Source organism: Pleurodeles waltl, chromosome 1_2 (genome assembly GCF_031143425.1).
Source record: "Pleurodeles waltl isolate 20211129_DDA chromosome 1_2, aPleWal1.hap1.20221129, whole genome shotgun sequence".
Taxonomy (NCBI): domain Eukaryota; kingdom Metazoa; phylum Chordata; class Amphibia; order Caudata; family Salamandridae; genus Pleurodeles; species Pleurodeles waltl.
The window spans coordinates 703,242,913-703,259,917 of record NC_090437.1 but is presented as its reverse complement, the minus strand read 5'-3'; the positions used below and the strand labels follow the sequence as shown (position 1 = coordinate 703,259,917).

The window sequence follows — 17,005 nt, the reverse complement described above, 5'->3', positions numbered from 1 at the left end:
TTCTCTAGTGTTCAGAAATGCACAGCTTTTCTGAATCAACGATGGTGTTCACACTGGTTTCCACCACAAACTGGAAGTATGTTGAGAGCACAAAAAAATAGGGAAAATAGGCCACCTCTTAGAAAAATGGCAAAATGGTGGTGCAAAATCAGTTTTTTTGATTCAGCTCTACATGCTCCTGAAAGCTGGGCAGATGGTGACTTAGTACAGTAAACCGTTTGTGGATGCGATTGCGGTAGAATCCAGACACTTATCATAAGCACTATTTAAAAAAAAAACTCAAAACTGTTCTAAGTTTTGCCTATTTTCTCGGTCTCGTCAAGGGGCATTCACAAATCCTGGGAATTTATAGAATTCCCACAGATGTTGGAAAAAAGTATGTAAATCAGGCTGGATACCTTATCTACAAAAAAAAGGTTATGGAGTTGTAAGCGCCAACTACCCCAAAACAGCCCAAAAAAGGGGAGGGAGCCTAGCGGCAACGGGTTAGCACTAGAAACATGAGATAGCTCCCCTGCTTTCTCTGTCTGATGCTTGCTGTGTGTTAGCAGACATGTATTTTTATATGCTGCTATTGCCTTTTGTAGTGGTGTAGGTTTACACAGTCTGTTCGTGCTCCGAGGTCACCTAAACTGACATGCTAGTGCTATTTAAAATCCACACAAATAATTAAATATGATAGATGCCCTGGAGAAGGAGAAAGTGCATTTTCCTTTAAAGTGCACACTAGAGCACAAAACACGATCTCCTAAGTCATTTGCGCCTTTTCAGACTCCATAAGGTACCCTGACTTGATTTCTAAATTCCCTCTGTCCTAAAAGGTCACAAAAGAGTTCATCAGTATTGAGGAGTCAAGTAAATGACATTTATATGTATTTATTTAGGATGGGGAGGGGGATTATAGCCCTTAACATGTATTTATCATCAATACTGATTCAGTCCCGTAAAACATTTCTGAAACTCATGTCAGCTGATGTTCAATGACGGAATATGAAAGACCGAGGACAGGTCCCAGTTCCAGCAGTGGTAGCAGTGCTAAGTGGTGATGTGTACCTAGGATGTTGCGGGGATGGCATTATGCCACTGGAAAGAACAGACAGAAGTCGGGTCTAATGTGGTGGGTATGCAAGGCAGTCTACCTCAGTACCAGGGCTGCAGACACATACACATGATTATTACAAAATGGCGAGAAAGAAGCACAATGTCAAAAAATTATTATCTGACTGTAAGTCAATTTCTCCAAACTTTACCGGGTTTCTTTCTCCTATGATAATTTTGGCCAAAATGGTGATCGCAGGAACAGAAAGTTTATATACTGACCCAACATCGTCTAGATTAACATACACATTAACAATATAATCGCTGTTATATATGCCGTTTGACAGTCATAATGCATTCAGTAAATGTTGAAACCACTGATCAGTGGGAATATGACAAAGAAAAAACAAATATTGGCAAAATATCACAAACGCTTACTAGCTTGGTAGCAAGCGAAACAGTAAACAAGGTACCTTCGAAAGAAATAGGCTGTATCTACTGATATGAAACATGAAAACAAGTACTCCACTGTTATACATTAAGTTAGTGACTTGTCTAAATTATGCAATACCTCAGATACCAGAGAAAGACACAAAGACTCAACACGAGGAAACGTGCAAACCTTATATGTGTTCAAGCTCCATCTTCTTACGAGTTCTAGTTTCTCCATTGCTGGGTTCTTTGGATCCTCTGCCAAAACAACTGGCCCACTTCTTCGAGATGCCCGTAGTCCATCTGAAGTAAAACAAGAAATTTCACTTTACAATTAAAAAGAAAGTAAAAAATGAACCACCTGGAGACTTTTTTGACTAGGAAAACAATATTTGTCACAGAAAGATAGTGATGAAATGGAGAACAAAATAGCTTAGTAAGCAAAGAAGAAAATACTACCATGTAAGAGAACGGCTGACCTGCTAGTAAATCAGGCTCCCTGGCTATGCTATTTCATGGCTGAAGTGATATTGGTTTTAAGATCTGTATGAAAGATAATCTAATGACGAGAGCATGTGCAGCAATATGAACATGAAAGGTCTATCCTTTAAACCTATAAACCATTTTCTACTTGGTATAACTTGCCTGGTATAAATTAAATGTTACCTAATTTTTTTTAACATATGAAAGGTGGGTATGTTAATGTTATACATCTGTGATGCCTCCGGACCTGTAAGTACTGAGACCATATCCTAACAAAAATTAATAACTGCTGTCATTCCATGACAGGACCAAACTACTTTAGCAGTTACAAATTTTAACCCCTCGGGTGCCTTGGACGTAATGGTTACGTCCTGCACCAGGCCCTTTGGAGAAGCGCAAACGCTTCCCTTGAGGGCCTCCCTTCCATTCCCCCTCCTCCTCCAGGGAAGGGATGGAAGGGAAACCGCTTCCCCTTCCACCCCAACCCCCACCCCGCATCTCCAGTGACATCTGAGGTCGCCTCCCATCGCGCTGAAAGCATGCTTCCAGCATGATCCGAGGAGAAAGATTAGTTTCTCCTTCGTACGGGGGCAGAAGGTGTCAGGGAGGCATGAAAAGGGAAGGAAAGACATAGCGACCGTGCTGCAGGAATGCCCACCAGACACTAGGGATTTTGTTTGCTTTGTGTAAACAAAGAAATGGAGCGGCCCCTTCGGCAAGGGTCGCTCCCCTGGAGGGGGAGGAGGCAAATTGTTTTAAGGCCATTTCTGCCCACCTTGGGGGAAGATCAGCCTATTTGTCTTAGGCCAATGGGCAGAAGCCACTAGACACCAGGGATTTTTTTTTGTTGCGCCAATTTCACGCAAGGGGAGCAACCCCTTAGGCAAGGGTCGCTCCCCCTAGGGGCCAGATCATCCTATTTGTGTAAGGCTCATCTGCGCCCCCCCCACCCCCTCCGGGGGGGCAGAAAGCCCACCAAACAAGATTTTTTTTTTTTAAGAACAGAGGGTGGTGGTATGGCCATACACCCACCCCAAATAAATTGGGACAAAGTTGTTTTGCACACAGATGGGCCGAAGGGACAATTACCCCCGATCCTGGGGTGAGGTTGAGGGGGGGAGGGGCTCAGAAAGCCTACTAGATGCCAGGGAATAAAACAAAAACAAAAAAATACTGGGGTGGTGGCTACCAACCAGTATGGGCATAGTTATGCCCCATCCCCAACTGAAGGGGTTAACAGTCTTTCAGCTCTCCCCTGCACACTAAAACATCTTATTCTGCAGGAAGCAAGAGGACATTTAATTATTTGGGGTTTTGGTTTTGAATTTGGGCCATGAGACCTTGGCTAAACTCTCAAAATCGTGCCACACTGGAATGGTGAGGGCTGCACTTTTTGGACTTTGGGACGCTGCCATGTAGAAAAATCTATGAGACTTAGACACATTTGAAAACTAAACATCTGGATGAGTCCAGGGTGGTGTGCATCACATGCACCCTGCATCATTTTCTTACCCACTATGCCCTGCAAACCTTCAACTTTGCTGGAAATCACACATTTTTGTGATGGAACCTTTCGGAATCTGCAGTAATCTACAAAATTCCTACCACCCAGCATTGTCGCATCTATACCGATAAAAAAATTTCAAACTGCTCTTTTGGTCCCGTTTTGGTTCCCCCTCATTTTCAACATGTTTTTGGCTCTTCCCTGTCAAGGGCACTTGGCCCACCTACACAAGTGAGGTGTAATTTTGGTTGGGTGTAAGAAATTTATGCCTGTGCTGTGATTCCACATAGAAATGTGGGACAATGTGATTTTATTTAGCTACATTTGAGGTTTGCTGAGGATTCTGGGTAAGAAAACACTGGGGTATCCATGCAAGTCACACCTCCCGGGACTCCCTTGGGTGTCAAGTTTTCAAAGATATTTGGGTTTGGTAGGTTTCCCTATATGGCTGCTGAGCCCAGGACCAAAAACGCAGGTCCACCCCTGCAAAAATAGGTCGTTTTGTATTTGATATTCTGATGTGTCCACATAGTGTTTTGGGGCATTTCTTCCACGGGCACTAGGCCTACCCACACAAGTGAGTTACCATTTTTTATCTGGCAACTTGGGGGAATGCTGGGTGGAAGGAAATTTGTGGATCCTCTCAGATTCCAGAACTTTCTGTCACCGAAATGTGAGGAAAAAGTGATTTGTTTTTTTGGGCCAAATTTTGAGGTTTGCAAAGGATTCTGGGTAACGGTGCCTTGACAGAACAGAGTTAGGGAGCAGCTGGCAGCAGGGCAACATACAGAAAATCAAGCAAGTGAGTCCTTTATACCACCCAGCAGATAGGTAGCAGTGCAACAGCAGAAAAACAGTCCAGATGAGTCCTTTGTGCAGCGCATCAGTCCTTTTGACAGAGTTTCAGTCCCAGTTCCAAAAGTGCACTAAAAACATGGGGTCAAAGCCACTGTACTTACAATCAAAAATGTCTTTGATGTAAGGGTTGACTTCAAAGGATCCCTTTCAAGTGTAACACAACACCTTTCAACCCAGCCCTGGCTCCATATATCGATAAGGGGCAAATCACCCTTTGGTTGAGGGCAGGTCACAACCTACTGACATCTAAGATGTGAATTACCTCTCCCAGCCAAGGAAGACTAGCAGTATAAAGATGGATGAGGATGCCTCTTGTGTCACAACCAGCCCCATCTGTGTTGTGGCTATCTGGAAAGTATTGTTACAAAGAAACCGGGTAACCCAATATTGCCCACAGTTAGGAAACGTATTACGCAACATCAGTTGCGCATTCATAGCAAAGTACAGAATGCTCCCCTTGTTAAACACTATTTGAAAATGTCTCATGCACCAAATCCAATGAAATGGTTTGTGTTAGAAGTTGTGAAAGGCCCTAAACAAAGACATGATGTGGATCGCCTGCGTACAATGCACGAAAATAGATGGATTTTGATGGCCAATACTGTGAAGGAAGGATTAAATCAACAGGTGGAATGTAGTGTATGCCTGGGACCTTGATGGTGTAGGATTGTAGGGATGTGCTACAATTCTTCTTCTTCCTTGGTTGACATCTTTTGGCTGTGTGGTTATGAGGGTGGCATAGATTGAGTGTAGTGCCTCTGGCTTTACTTACTGGTAGTCTGCTTTCTTTAAATGAAATCCAGTATTTATGCGCTCCAGGGTTGTGATCTTTCATGGGGCCCCATTCAAAGGTCTCAGTGTTAGGACTTGGACTATTTGACCACTGAGGTAGCTATGACTGCATTACTGTTTGTAATATGATCCACATTTACTTTGATGTTTGAGATGCCTCTGGCTGATACAGGTTTGATTTGTGTATCATATTGTTGGCCATTTATTGTATGGAATCTTTTGGATCGATTAGGATTTTTTTTAAATGGTCTATCCTTATTAGATCTGATGAAAGATACTCGGTTCCAAGATGATCGCCGCAGTTTTGTGGACTGGTCATGTAATTTTTAAGGGGTAAGGCCTTCCAAGTGTTTGGTTAAGAGGGAATATTTGATCGCAGAGGTAGTTATGTTTGTATACCTGTGTTTAATTAGATCTGCATTCACTTTGATGTGTAAATGCATCATACTGTTGCCCATTTTCTGCACGGAATGTTAGGAACGATCAGGAATTCAATAGGTTTGATGAAAGATATTCTGTTACAAGATGGCCACTGCAGTTGTGTTGAGGTCAGGTGATTTCTAAGGGGCTATGCCCTGCAGGCGTTTGGTTAAAAGGGACTGTTTGTTTGCACGCCTGATTATGATTGATTCGAGCCCGGTGGGAGTTTACATATCTGTGGTGAAGTAAGTAATATTTGTGTCTAATGGATTTATGTTCCATAGCGACCTGAAGTTGAGTGTGTTTGTGGGAATCTGGTTAATGGATTGGCGTTTATTTGGTCTTCATGTAGATTACATTATCCTTTCTTTATACTGGAGTAACTAATTAGCGGTAAGCATGGTCCTGTAGGAGTTCTGTAACTGTAGATCTGATATTATTTTACTTTTGACCTTGTATGTTTTTTGTTTAGTTGGATGTGCCGGATGAAAAGGAATAAGAAGTTCTTTTCTATTAAGTTGATGTTGAAGCAAGTATTAATATGCTGTGTAGCTTTATTTCTGGAATTAGATTTGGGCATTAGTTAGTTCACTTTGTCTGTTTGAGGAGCACTGGTGGACGATTATATATATTTCTCCCTTGAGTGTAAAGGGATTGGGGACTAGAGGGGTCACCAGTGCGTTTGTATTAAAAACACCAAATACTCTCTTGGTTGCTTTGCTGTAATGATGAATATATTATTAGTAAATACATAAAAGTTTGTCATTTTTCCAGAAATGAATTACACGTTGCTTTAAGATTTATTCATTTATGGAATTTGATTTATGGTTAAATACAACATTAACAGTATTTAATATTGTTGAAATATTTGTATGCAAACGATTCCTCCATGAACATTGTGTGCTTTACTATCCAAAAAGTATGCACAAAGACTAGCTGTCACTCTGCCCTAGACGTGGATTTGAGTCACACTGCATAAACCAATGTGGGATTCTTAACTCATTTGTGGGAAATATGTCATGTAACTGACTTATCAAAGATCCAATGCCAGAGAAATCAAATATCACTTTCCTGATGTCCCAATCCCAATAATTCCTAATTGGTGTTCAAACAAAAGATATATTTATGATTGTTGTGGCATAAAGGTATACAAAAGCGTGAAAATATTTTAAGTCTATGGACTGAGAGATCATTTGTTTATCCTCTAAAACATTATTTTAAATATTTCCACGACTCCTAGGAAAATGTTACAGCATTGTGTAGACATTTTGTTTTTAGTCCATAGAATTGTGAAAAACAGGCAAATAGGAAGACAACATTCAGGATTTCGTAAAAACCTTAAATTTCTATGTATTTAAATTAATAAACATATTTGTTTTTTTAGAAATCAACATCTTTAAACTCTGTTATTCCATGTGTGTCCATTAAAAGGCGAGAAACATGCATTGTTGAATATACATCAAGAGAATGCCATTTTGCATAATTTAGAAATATTAGCAAAAGCAAAGCAGAGCACATTAAATAACTCAATGTTAGTGAGGACTCTGATTGAATTATAATGAGAATAATTAAGAGAGTGTGGTAGCAATGGACACCTGTTATTTCTAGGTCTTTTCTTTTTGGAACTAAGGTTATATTTTATATTTCAAACACAATAATTATCATCTTTTAAGTAAACTACGAAGACGGGCCGGCCTGCTACAAAATGGTACAGTACCCTTAATAGGTTGGAAGAATTTTCAAGACGGACGGGAAACATCTAAAAATCTAAAAAGAATGGGTCTGATGTCCATTTTTACCACAGCAATATTACCACCAAGAATTCCTCGTCTCCATTCACCAAAAGGAAGAGCTTGCCCAACACAGAGAGAAAGCAGACACAGAAATAGTTGACAGTGCCATAATAGCTAGGTATCATTTAAATTGTCTACTAGCTTCTTGTTTTGAAAAGACCATGCATATGAAAAATGGCGAAGAAATCTTGTGCTACTCTTAAGTCTAAAGAGGGAATAAAAAGATGCAGTAGACCAACTGATCAAACACCATTCAACAGCAGAAACATATGCTTTAAATTTAAATTGTGATGACAGATGCCAAGTGAAACCAGCATTGAAAAAGTCAACAGTTTTGGCCTTTGGGACATATTAGTTTTGCCAATACATTTTTGCAATACTGTGAGGCACTGGCTACATTTGCTGCAGAGCACATCCAAAAGACTTTAAAAAAAAAAAAAAAAAAATTAAGAAGAAAGATGCTAAATGACTTGACAGACTGGCATATGCGTAATTTTGTAGCAAAGTGCATGCATACTACGACATGCGCACGCATGTGTGTGTGCCTACAAAATGATGATGATGCAATTATTTTTTATATATACCAAACCGTAATAACTTTGTGAACAACAAGAAAAATTAAACTGGAATATCACTACAGTGAGGTTTTTAAGGCTGGGGTTGGCAGCAATTTGCTGCCTGGCCCTCTAAAATAAATAAAACTTTTTTAAAAATGTGTGGGGCAACAGAGAACCGGTTGGGGGTGGAGTGTGGGGGAGAAATAAAAAAAAATTAAGGAGGGGGGGGGGAAACAGCATACAAGGGAGAGAACAACAAGGAGTACGAGGAGAAGGAAGAGGGAGACAGCAACACAGAGGGTTAGGGGAGAAGGCCACAGGGAGGAGTTCAACACTGTGCCTGGGAAGGGTGTGGTGAGAAGCAGAGAAGAGAGTACCACACGGAGGTGGGTTCAACGGGGGTGAAGCATGCGAGTGTGAGAACTGAAAACACACGCACTCTTGGGAGTGCATAATCAAAAAGAAAAACGTTGTTCCCTAAAAGTGAACAATGAGCAATGAAAGACTTTGTTGGGCAATCAAAATCACAAAGATCACTCAAAAAAGGTTATAATCCAGGGGAGGGAAAACCACAAAAAAAGTAAAGCACGTCGTCGAATAAGAAGCAAAGCCAAGTAAAAGTAAGCACTGGGCAGGGTCTAAAGTAGGCAAAACCTAATAAACTGAAAAGCTGTCAGTAGCATTTCAAGGATTTCTAGTAACTGATTAACTTCATGCTGTGTTGAAAACCTATGTAGTGCTTCTGACTGCGAATTAGCAGCTCTTTTACCACTTAATCTCTTTTCGCGCATTCACAAGTAAACAAGCTCGTAAAAAAACGAGCACTGGTTACAAGTATGTGGTATTGGTACACCTTGTTTCCAAATGTTCTTAATACATGTACGTTTTTGAGAATTAAACACCTGTCTTCCAGGCCCATAAACACAGGATTTACTTTTTACCGGAAATTGGTTTTAAAAGCAAACAAAGACAACAGTCAGGCCTACTTTGATTAAATGTAGATAAGGCGCATGGAGAAAATTATCCGCTTTTATTGTGCGTGCACACACAGATTAGGAAGATTTAAATAGGAAGGGAAAGAGAGCATTCAAATTATTAAAGTGATTACGGATGACTGTATCAGAGGTGTGCAACAAGCAGAGAGGATTACGCGATAGGCAGCCTGTTAATTAAGAATACCCACAAACCAATAAGAGAGAGGCATTGCAGAGTTAGTGCAGCATCAGCAGGTGCTGGGGCGTTATCCAGTCGTGGCTGGAAATACCTTGGGGAACAATACTATCATGTCCTTGTCCTGCCAGTCTGCTAGCTGCTGCACTGCTGGGAGATATGACAGGCGAGACGGGCGGCGAGGAGGGACCTGAAAAGGGTACACAGTCAGTTTTAGAACCAAACACATCTTTCTACATTCAATTGAATTTCCTGGTCGCAAAGAAACAACTCAGCCAATCCTTCTGCCTGGATAGCCACACAATTCCTCACTTCAGCCTTTCCGTTGCCACATTAGGCGTTGTTTGAGGAAAGAAAACACGTTGAAATAAAAATTGTATTACACTAAACCTAAGCTACTTAAACAAAATAAAATGTGATCCAATGGTAAAAGAACATACACACTTTTCCACATTTCAATTATGTTGTTCTTTCTTGTTAACATTTTAACTTATGCCAGATTTACCAATTTTACTTAATCGGCCTGACCTTCACCTTGTGTACAGTTTCACCCCACCAAGCAAGTCACATCAAAAGAGTTTATAGTTGCAGCAAAAATGCAATAAGATGGTGGCATCTTGAAAATACTTGGCCCAGCAAGTTTCAGCACCTTCCTCCGAGCTTTGTGTCGCTAGTGCTAGTTTATTTCCACCTGCAACTCCACGGCCCTGTGTGGCAGAAGTGTAGAAACTGTACCCACCTTCTCATATCACCAAGACTTGACACCGGTGCATTTCCTTGGAGAAAAAGCAAGAAGGATGCATCCATCTTCACTCAAGTAAAAGTGAGTATTTCAGCAGTTCTGAGAATCCTGACGTGAAGCGAGTACGGATCATGGGAATATGGCCAGGAACTGAGGCGTGCAAGGCCGGACTGGCCGTACTGGGCATTGGGCGTTTCCCGGGGAGGTCACTTTTGTTGCTGGAGTGCGGGTCTTGAAGCAGCGCGGAAGTTTTAAAAGCACTGCAGATTTCCTTATATAGCCAACAGTTTTCAGGCAATAATAAAAGTGCCAAGATAACTCTGGCGATTAACATACCCGCTGGTGAGAGATTGACGTTTTGTCTAGTAACAGTTTTGACTGATCTAAGGCAGTGCAGAGGGTTAATATGCCTGCTGCAAAGAACGTGTCCTATACAAATTACAGAACAGTATTTTATGTGCACAGCTCAGTAGGATATTGCTTTTGTCAGAGATCCTTTTCTTACTGTGCAGTTGATAAATTACAATCATAATCTGGCACAGTAAACTATGAATTGCCACCAAAAAGCTACATGCAAACTGCATGGGTACAGGTTAGAAAGTTATGTTTTTTTCCCCAGTCTTTGATTATCTTTATTTTTTGGGGGTAGAAATAAATTGTTATTAGTAAAGTCAACATTCACCTCTGTTACATTTTAAATCCTGAGTTTATGCTTCCCCACATCAACCACTCTTAAAAAATGCCTACCGTTATGGATGTCATGTGAATCCTACACCTTGTAATCCTGTTTGTCTTATATAGCATTTTCTATACACTGATTTACACACGTATGATTCATTGTCTCTGTATGTGTGATGTAAAGTGCTCCAACACCCTACACTAGTAAGAGACGCTATAAAACAAATGAAATACATGAAAGAGAGAGGCTAGGGAGAGACGAGAGGTACTGTTAGAGGGTGATGGTCAGGGAATCACTGAAAAGCCCAAATAAAGATTGCCATATCCTGGTGCTCAGTAAGGTAATCATTTAATATGCGTCAAAAACAAATACAATTGATTATATAATGAAAAATGAGTTGCAGAATTCAAGTTTTTGCCATTTTTTCTATTTTTCTTGGGGATTTGGGGGGGGGAATTGGAGGGAACCCCCACTGTATACCCTATAGGGGCTCGTCTGCCAAAATTTGTCATGGCTGCTTTGGGTTCCTAGTCCCACCCTGGAGACACTGATTTTGTGGTAGAATCCAAAGCTCATGGGGAGGTGGGGCATCCAATGTTAACTACCAACCCACCTCTTTAAAGCGTGAAAACAAACTAAGAGTTGGATGAACAGGTACTCATGCTTGACTAATGGCCCTGAAGAGTGACGATCCATCACGCTGGAGAGCCCTTAGCCTATCTACTTAGTATGTCAAATGACAGCTGGCAGCATGGCAATTTAAGACAAATGAAGAAAACGGATAAAGAACAGAGGTTCCTAGCAGGAAAACGAAGAATGACACCATCCTAGAATATTACTTTACTCCTGCTCTCAACCACAGAGGGAACAGTCAATGTCAAAGCCAATATTTCTAGTGTAGGCAAGTGGCCACTTAAAAAAACATTTTTGCAATTGCAAACATGCAATTTTCAAACATTGACAATACTATTTAAAAAAGTTGTTTTTTCTTGCAGGCAGAAAGTAACTAAAAGTACCTTAGCTGTAGAACATCACTGATGGCTTCTTGCGTACCAGTGGGTAGGGCAGTGGAGGAAAAATTGAGTCTTTGGGTCAACGCCTGCGAATAGGAACATTGCGAACACTTAACTGTTCCATGATACAATCGAAGCACACCAGTCTCAAAAAAGTAATCATCAGGACGGCACTATTTTCCTCCTTCTCTGAGACAGGGCCTGCTCAACTGTTGAGTGTGCTTTTTCTGCCTCTACTGTCGCATGGGCTCTCATTATCCTAAATTAGACTACTGGATTGTTAGGTAGCAGGATCGTTCCTGCTGTGGGGGACTGAGTCTGACCCACTTAGAAGGACCTCTTTCACCCTAAATCCGGTTTTGCTCCGGCTAACTAGCAGTGCCTCATTTCTCCCATGGGCAAGGGATGATTGGGCAGCCGAGCGCATGACATCTTGGGAACTTCTCAGGGAAGTCGTGGTCACTCAGATCCAAACCAGCTCTCTCATTTACAGTATGATCTCATATACAAATGACAAAGGCAGTTTGAGTTTTATAGATTGTTTTAATAAAACAACTGTATTTTAGATATTAAGGCGTGAGCCGCAATAACCAGAACCATACAACACAGTAGGATTGAAATAGTCACGAGGAGAGTGAAACATAAGAATAACGCTATCATGGTGTTAATAAATTCTACTCTCTCTCAGTTAGTTCTATTTTGAGCACAGCATGTTAAGCTTCTAACTTGCCTTTTAGATTCCCTGGGAAGCCATCAACCCTCATACCTGAGCAAAGGCCTGTGATCTGGTTCAGCATCTGCAACGAGGCAGTCAGCGTCTAGTTGTGGTTCCCTGGTCGGAATATCCCTCTTGCCTCTATTAGGACAAGGAAGTGTTGTTATAACTAACATGTCAGTGTGATCACAAAATGTCCCTGCACAAGAATGCCAAAGACTAAACTCCTACCACGTCTATCGGCAATGTACCAGACTGTATCCTTGACTGAAGCACAGAGTGAACAAGAATGCGTTATTGAAAACTCCAGTGCTGAAGTAGGCTAAACAGTGTGATCTAAAAAATAAACCAAGACCGTAGAACTGGCTATTTGAAAAATAACAGTACGAAGCTGAATAAAAAGCATTTAGAGCAAAGTGCACAGAGGCTCTATGCTGCGAGCAAAGGAATAAAACACATCCAGGGCAAAGTGCACGAAGGCCTAAAGCCTAAAGCTAACGCACAAAGGATACATAAAACTGACCACACTACACTACCACTCTTGAAGGCTGAGACATTAAAAAGGGAGGACACACCTTTATGAAAAGCCAGTTTAAAGTAAAGTGGGGGGATTTCACCAGGGCTCTGCAAATGTATAAGCAGGGCTTTATTGTTGGTTCACAAGAAGCTAAGGACCCGACAGAAAGAATCCTGACTAAGTCCTTCTGTTTTGCTTGGGGATGCTATGTCTCTAAAAACTACTCTAAAAAGATAAATCTCAACAGGATGAATGAATCACTAAACAGACCCTGATTGGGACGTTATACCATGGACTGAGTACATCAATAATCAAAAAGTTTATTATTAACAGAAGGTGTGTTACTGAGGCAAGAAGAATTGTTCAATATTGTTGTGAATTAAAAACACCACTGTAGAATCACGATAACCTGCACACTGGATACTCAGGGCAAGTGATTTATTACAGTACTCTTAAGGTAAAAACCAGTAAACACATTATGAAGGTTAGGTTCTAGACTCAGAATTAAGCAACTAACTAGATAGTATGTTCGTCCATAAGATCTCAGCAGGTTTTGTGACTGCAGGAAGGATGTGCAATTCGCACACATGGGATCCATGCTTAAATCCTTCCTGCAGGATGAAGCAGGAATTGTCAGTGATAAGGACAGCCATAAAGGCATGGTCAGAAGTAAGACTGAAAACGTTCCTATGTCTTAGTTAGCTTCAGTTCTACTTGTAACACTTTAACTGCTATATATAAAAGGGATCACCTAAACGATCAAAGTCAGAACTTAAAAGCAGAGCCTTCATACATACAGAATTAGACTACAGAGTGAAAACAGTAAATTATTGAGATTCACTCAGGAGAATACATACTTCTTTTGAACCATGCTCCACACCTCATCAGTAATTCGTGAATTAACATGAAACATCCTATGCATAATACAATTATTTGTGAAATGTAATCTCAGTGCGAAATCCCGAAGTAACCGGATCATTTAAATTTCTTGCCTGGTTTAATGCTATAAAAGGTAGGCCACCGTTTGTACACCTTCGCTCACAATGAATTCCATCATGTTCATGAAGTCCAACTGTAAATAGAAATGCAAACCTTACTAAAGATTATTCAGGAAATGCAGAGATTTATGGGCAAAACCCACGTTCGCTTTCGAATTGTTAAAACCAGTGTTTTCTTCTGGATTTTAGGGGACCTGGTCAAGACATAATTAGTGGGCCACTGGATGAACAAAAACTCTGGTTGAAATTACTACAGGAAAAATTGGATTATAGAGACTGCATAAGGTATATTTTTTACTGATATTTTATAATAAAGAAGGAACGGTATTGGTTGCCCTTTTTGAGTCCACAACACTACATAGGAGACCCTTACAACGTTAGACACAGCAGATGCAAACATCTACAAGCAGGATTTCTAAGAAAGGGGACTCTGGTACATCTGCCACCAAGATGGCAGTCACAAACCTTTATATTTCAGTTTTCTCCCAGCGCCACAATTCTCATAGATGAGGGAGGCTTCATCTCTTGCTTCCATTACACTGATTTCCACAGACAGCAGATTATCAGCTCTCTTCTGCCCTGAGGCTCAGTGTAGTGATTAACTAAACGAGGTGGGCTATGTTTACAGGACCATCCATCATAAAATACCAGCCAAGATAACATGTGAAAGAGCCTCGGAAACCTGATTACAGCCAAAATACAGCGTGATTGCACAATAACATTTGTTGGCGAGCAATAAAAACAAAAAAAGACCAGTGAATGTAGGAGTCTGATGCACAAGACAGGATGGTAGTAAACTAAATTATGCTTTAGACCGAACTAGAAGACAATGCTTTATAAAATTAGTGCCATTCAATTAAGAATGAGTTTTTGAAAATGGTTTAAAGAGGTTTTTTGACAGAGTTTACAATTATATATTCCCTTTGCAGTAATAATGGTCGCAGTCTGCAATCTACGTTTCAATATTAAATATAACCTACTATAAATAAGGGAGAAAAAACTCCTACGATGAAAGGAAAACAGGATCGCGCAAAATGATTAATCTGCAATGGAGCTCCAGTTGTTTTTTGTGAATGGCAGCACCTCCGCTCTGTTATCTAAAACCTTGAAATCACAGGAAAACATGATTAAAATGTAGTCAGGCTGATACAATATTGGAAGGCTCTTCAACTACGCAAGCCTTGTGATTAAAAGGGGCTCAATTATGATCCATCAAATTACAGACATCTTCCAACTCGCCCACGGCAGAGAAGGGTGGGCGCGGGGAGGAAAAGCGCCTTTTTACCTTGATTCTCCAGATGTATTTGAGACTGTAAAATAAGGAAAGAACCCCAGTGGCGTGTTATATGTTCACATACATTCCTGAAAGGAGACATCCTTAAAAAAATGAATTATTTTGATAAATACTATGACACATTTGTTTCCAAAAAATCTGTATGGTACAAAATACTTGTGCCAGCACAGCGGGGGGGAGCAACATAGTTTTGCGACTACTTTAAGTTAATCGCCACAATAAGAACTTTCCTCCTACACCTTTTTGCACAGTCATTTAACATCAATGTGGCTTTCCTTCACGTCAGATAGTAAATAAATAAATGAATAAAAAGTACACGTCATTTTAAAATGTTCAGAACTGCAGCCCACAGTTCAGTTGGTGCCATTGTGCACTTCTTTGCAGGCTGGTATGAACCTCTGATCAAAATTTATCAGGTGTAGACTACATTCGTCATTTCAGGTGTCACGTTTTCCAAATTATGTAATGTATAGCACAAACGTGCATTTCAATTTGGCACCTAGCCCTCACTTTGAAACAATTCTTAGTTTTCAGACACACGACTTTTCAAGAACAGTATTCTCAGTGTCGTACCAGAATAGCCTCTACAGAACCATTTACAAGGGGCATGCTCAATGTTGTAGAAGATTCCAGAAACCCAAGAACTACATACAACATACTGAAGGGATAAGTTCAGCATGTCTCCAGATGGTGACAGGCTAGTTGGCACCGTTCAAGGCTCTACTCCTTTTTTAAGCAGTAACACAACCTGCTGAAAATGGTGGGCACGAGGGGAACAAGACTATCACGGAGAAGTCTCAATAGCAGATTGGAATCCTCAAGTTGTAGTATACGGACAGATATGCAGTCCCTTTCACTTGTGTACATGCAATGAATCGCAAACCAAACTGGCAAACATGAAATACTGGTACACAATAGGAGCCCAAGTCAGACTGCTGGAGCTGTGGGCATCCAGGACTAGAGGAGTTACTGTGAAGCACCCAGAGAAAAAGTCAACTGCAAGACTCTTCAACTCTACCCAATATGTGGGGAGTACATCAAAAGCGGAGAAGCTGCTTGGCTTGACAGTAGAGTTGCTACAGCAGAGGGGAATTCATACAAGAGCTGTGTTCAGTACCAACAGGGAGAGACTACATCATATTAACAGGAGCCTAAAAGTGACTGAGACTACTCTAGTTTTCTATTAAAATAATTGTGTATGGCACTGCTGGAAAGAAAAAAGGGAGAAGTTCTTATCTCTTCTGTTGTTTGTTTCTAGGGTGATGAAAGATGGACACACACGAGCCCTATGATCCCTTGAAACAGAAAGGCAAAATTAAATATAAAAGAAGTTTGAAGGTCATTTTCTTTTGGAAGTCTTGTCCGTCAGGCCCTGGATGCAATAGCATAAGGAGAAGCAGTGAACTTATGTGGTATCATTTGAGCCCACAAAATTTTCATCCACTCTAGTAAATTTGGGCTGAAATTGCAAAACAAAGCTAGTGGAGAAATTGCACACATTGGCAGATGAGATCTTTTGGCTTTCAATGTCAACCTATCTGCTTTAAGATTTTTTTTGGGAAATGCTGTTCATCAAAAATAAAAATAAAAATGTACATGCACACATGTCCATGTATGTGTCAAATGCTACGCCAGCCCCAGCATGATGGCATACACGTGTTACCATGCATGCATGCTGCAAATAGGTAATGACAAGGGGAACTATTTTTTTTTTCAGTTTACTGTTACAAGATGGTGGACGCCCTTGGACCAATAAATTAAAATAACAGTAATAACAGTACTAAAATAATAAGAGTGTGAAAATGTTTTTTCAGAAAAAGGTGGCCTGATGCCACATTTCAGCTGAAGGGCCCTATTAGAAACTAAATACATACATTTAAGAAAAATGAAAAACAAAACCTACAGAAGAAATAAAGGACATGAGGGTAAGCAACGGAGTAAATGCTAACAATAACCGGCACCAAGGAGTAAGGAGAGATGGGGAGCCAAGAAGGGTGAGG

The 17,005-nt window shown here is 40.6% G+C and overlaps 1 protein-coding gene across 6 annotated transcripts in view; it reads right to left on the bottom strand.

Annotated features, from left to right (window-relative positions):
• The window catches only part of ARFIP1 (ARF interacting protein 1), a 359,169-nt gene that overhangs the window by 184,369 nt on the left and 157,795 nt on the right, over positions 1 to 17,005 (bottom strand). For 3 of the 6 annotated variants that reach the window (XM_069242703.1, XM_069242723.1, XM_069242732.1), the window contains 2 exons: positions 9,142 to 9,237; positions 1,661 to 1,773 (listed from right to left, as the gene is read on the bottom strand). In XM_069242703.1, the coding sequence (XP_069098804.1) occupies positions 1,661 to 1,773; positions 9,142 to 9,237 (209 nt within the window). The remainder of the gene's footprint in view (positions 1 to 1,660; positions 1,774 to 9,141; positions 9,238 to 17,005) is intronic. The other 3 variants (XM_069242714.1, XM_069242741.1, XM_069242750.1) reach the window with 1 other exon arrangement.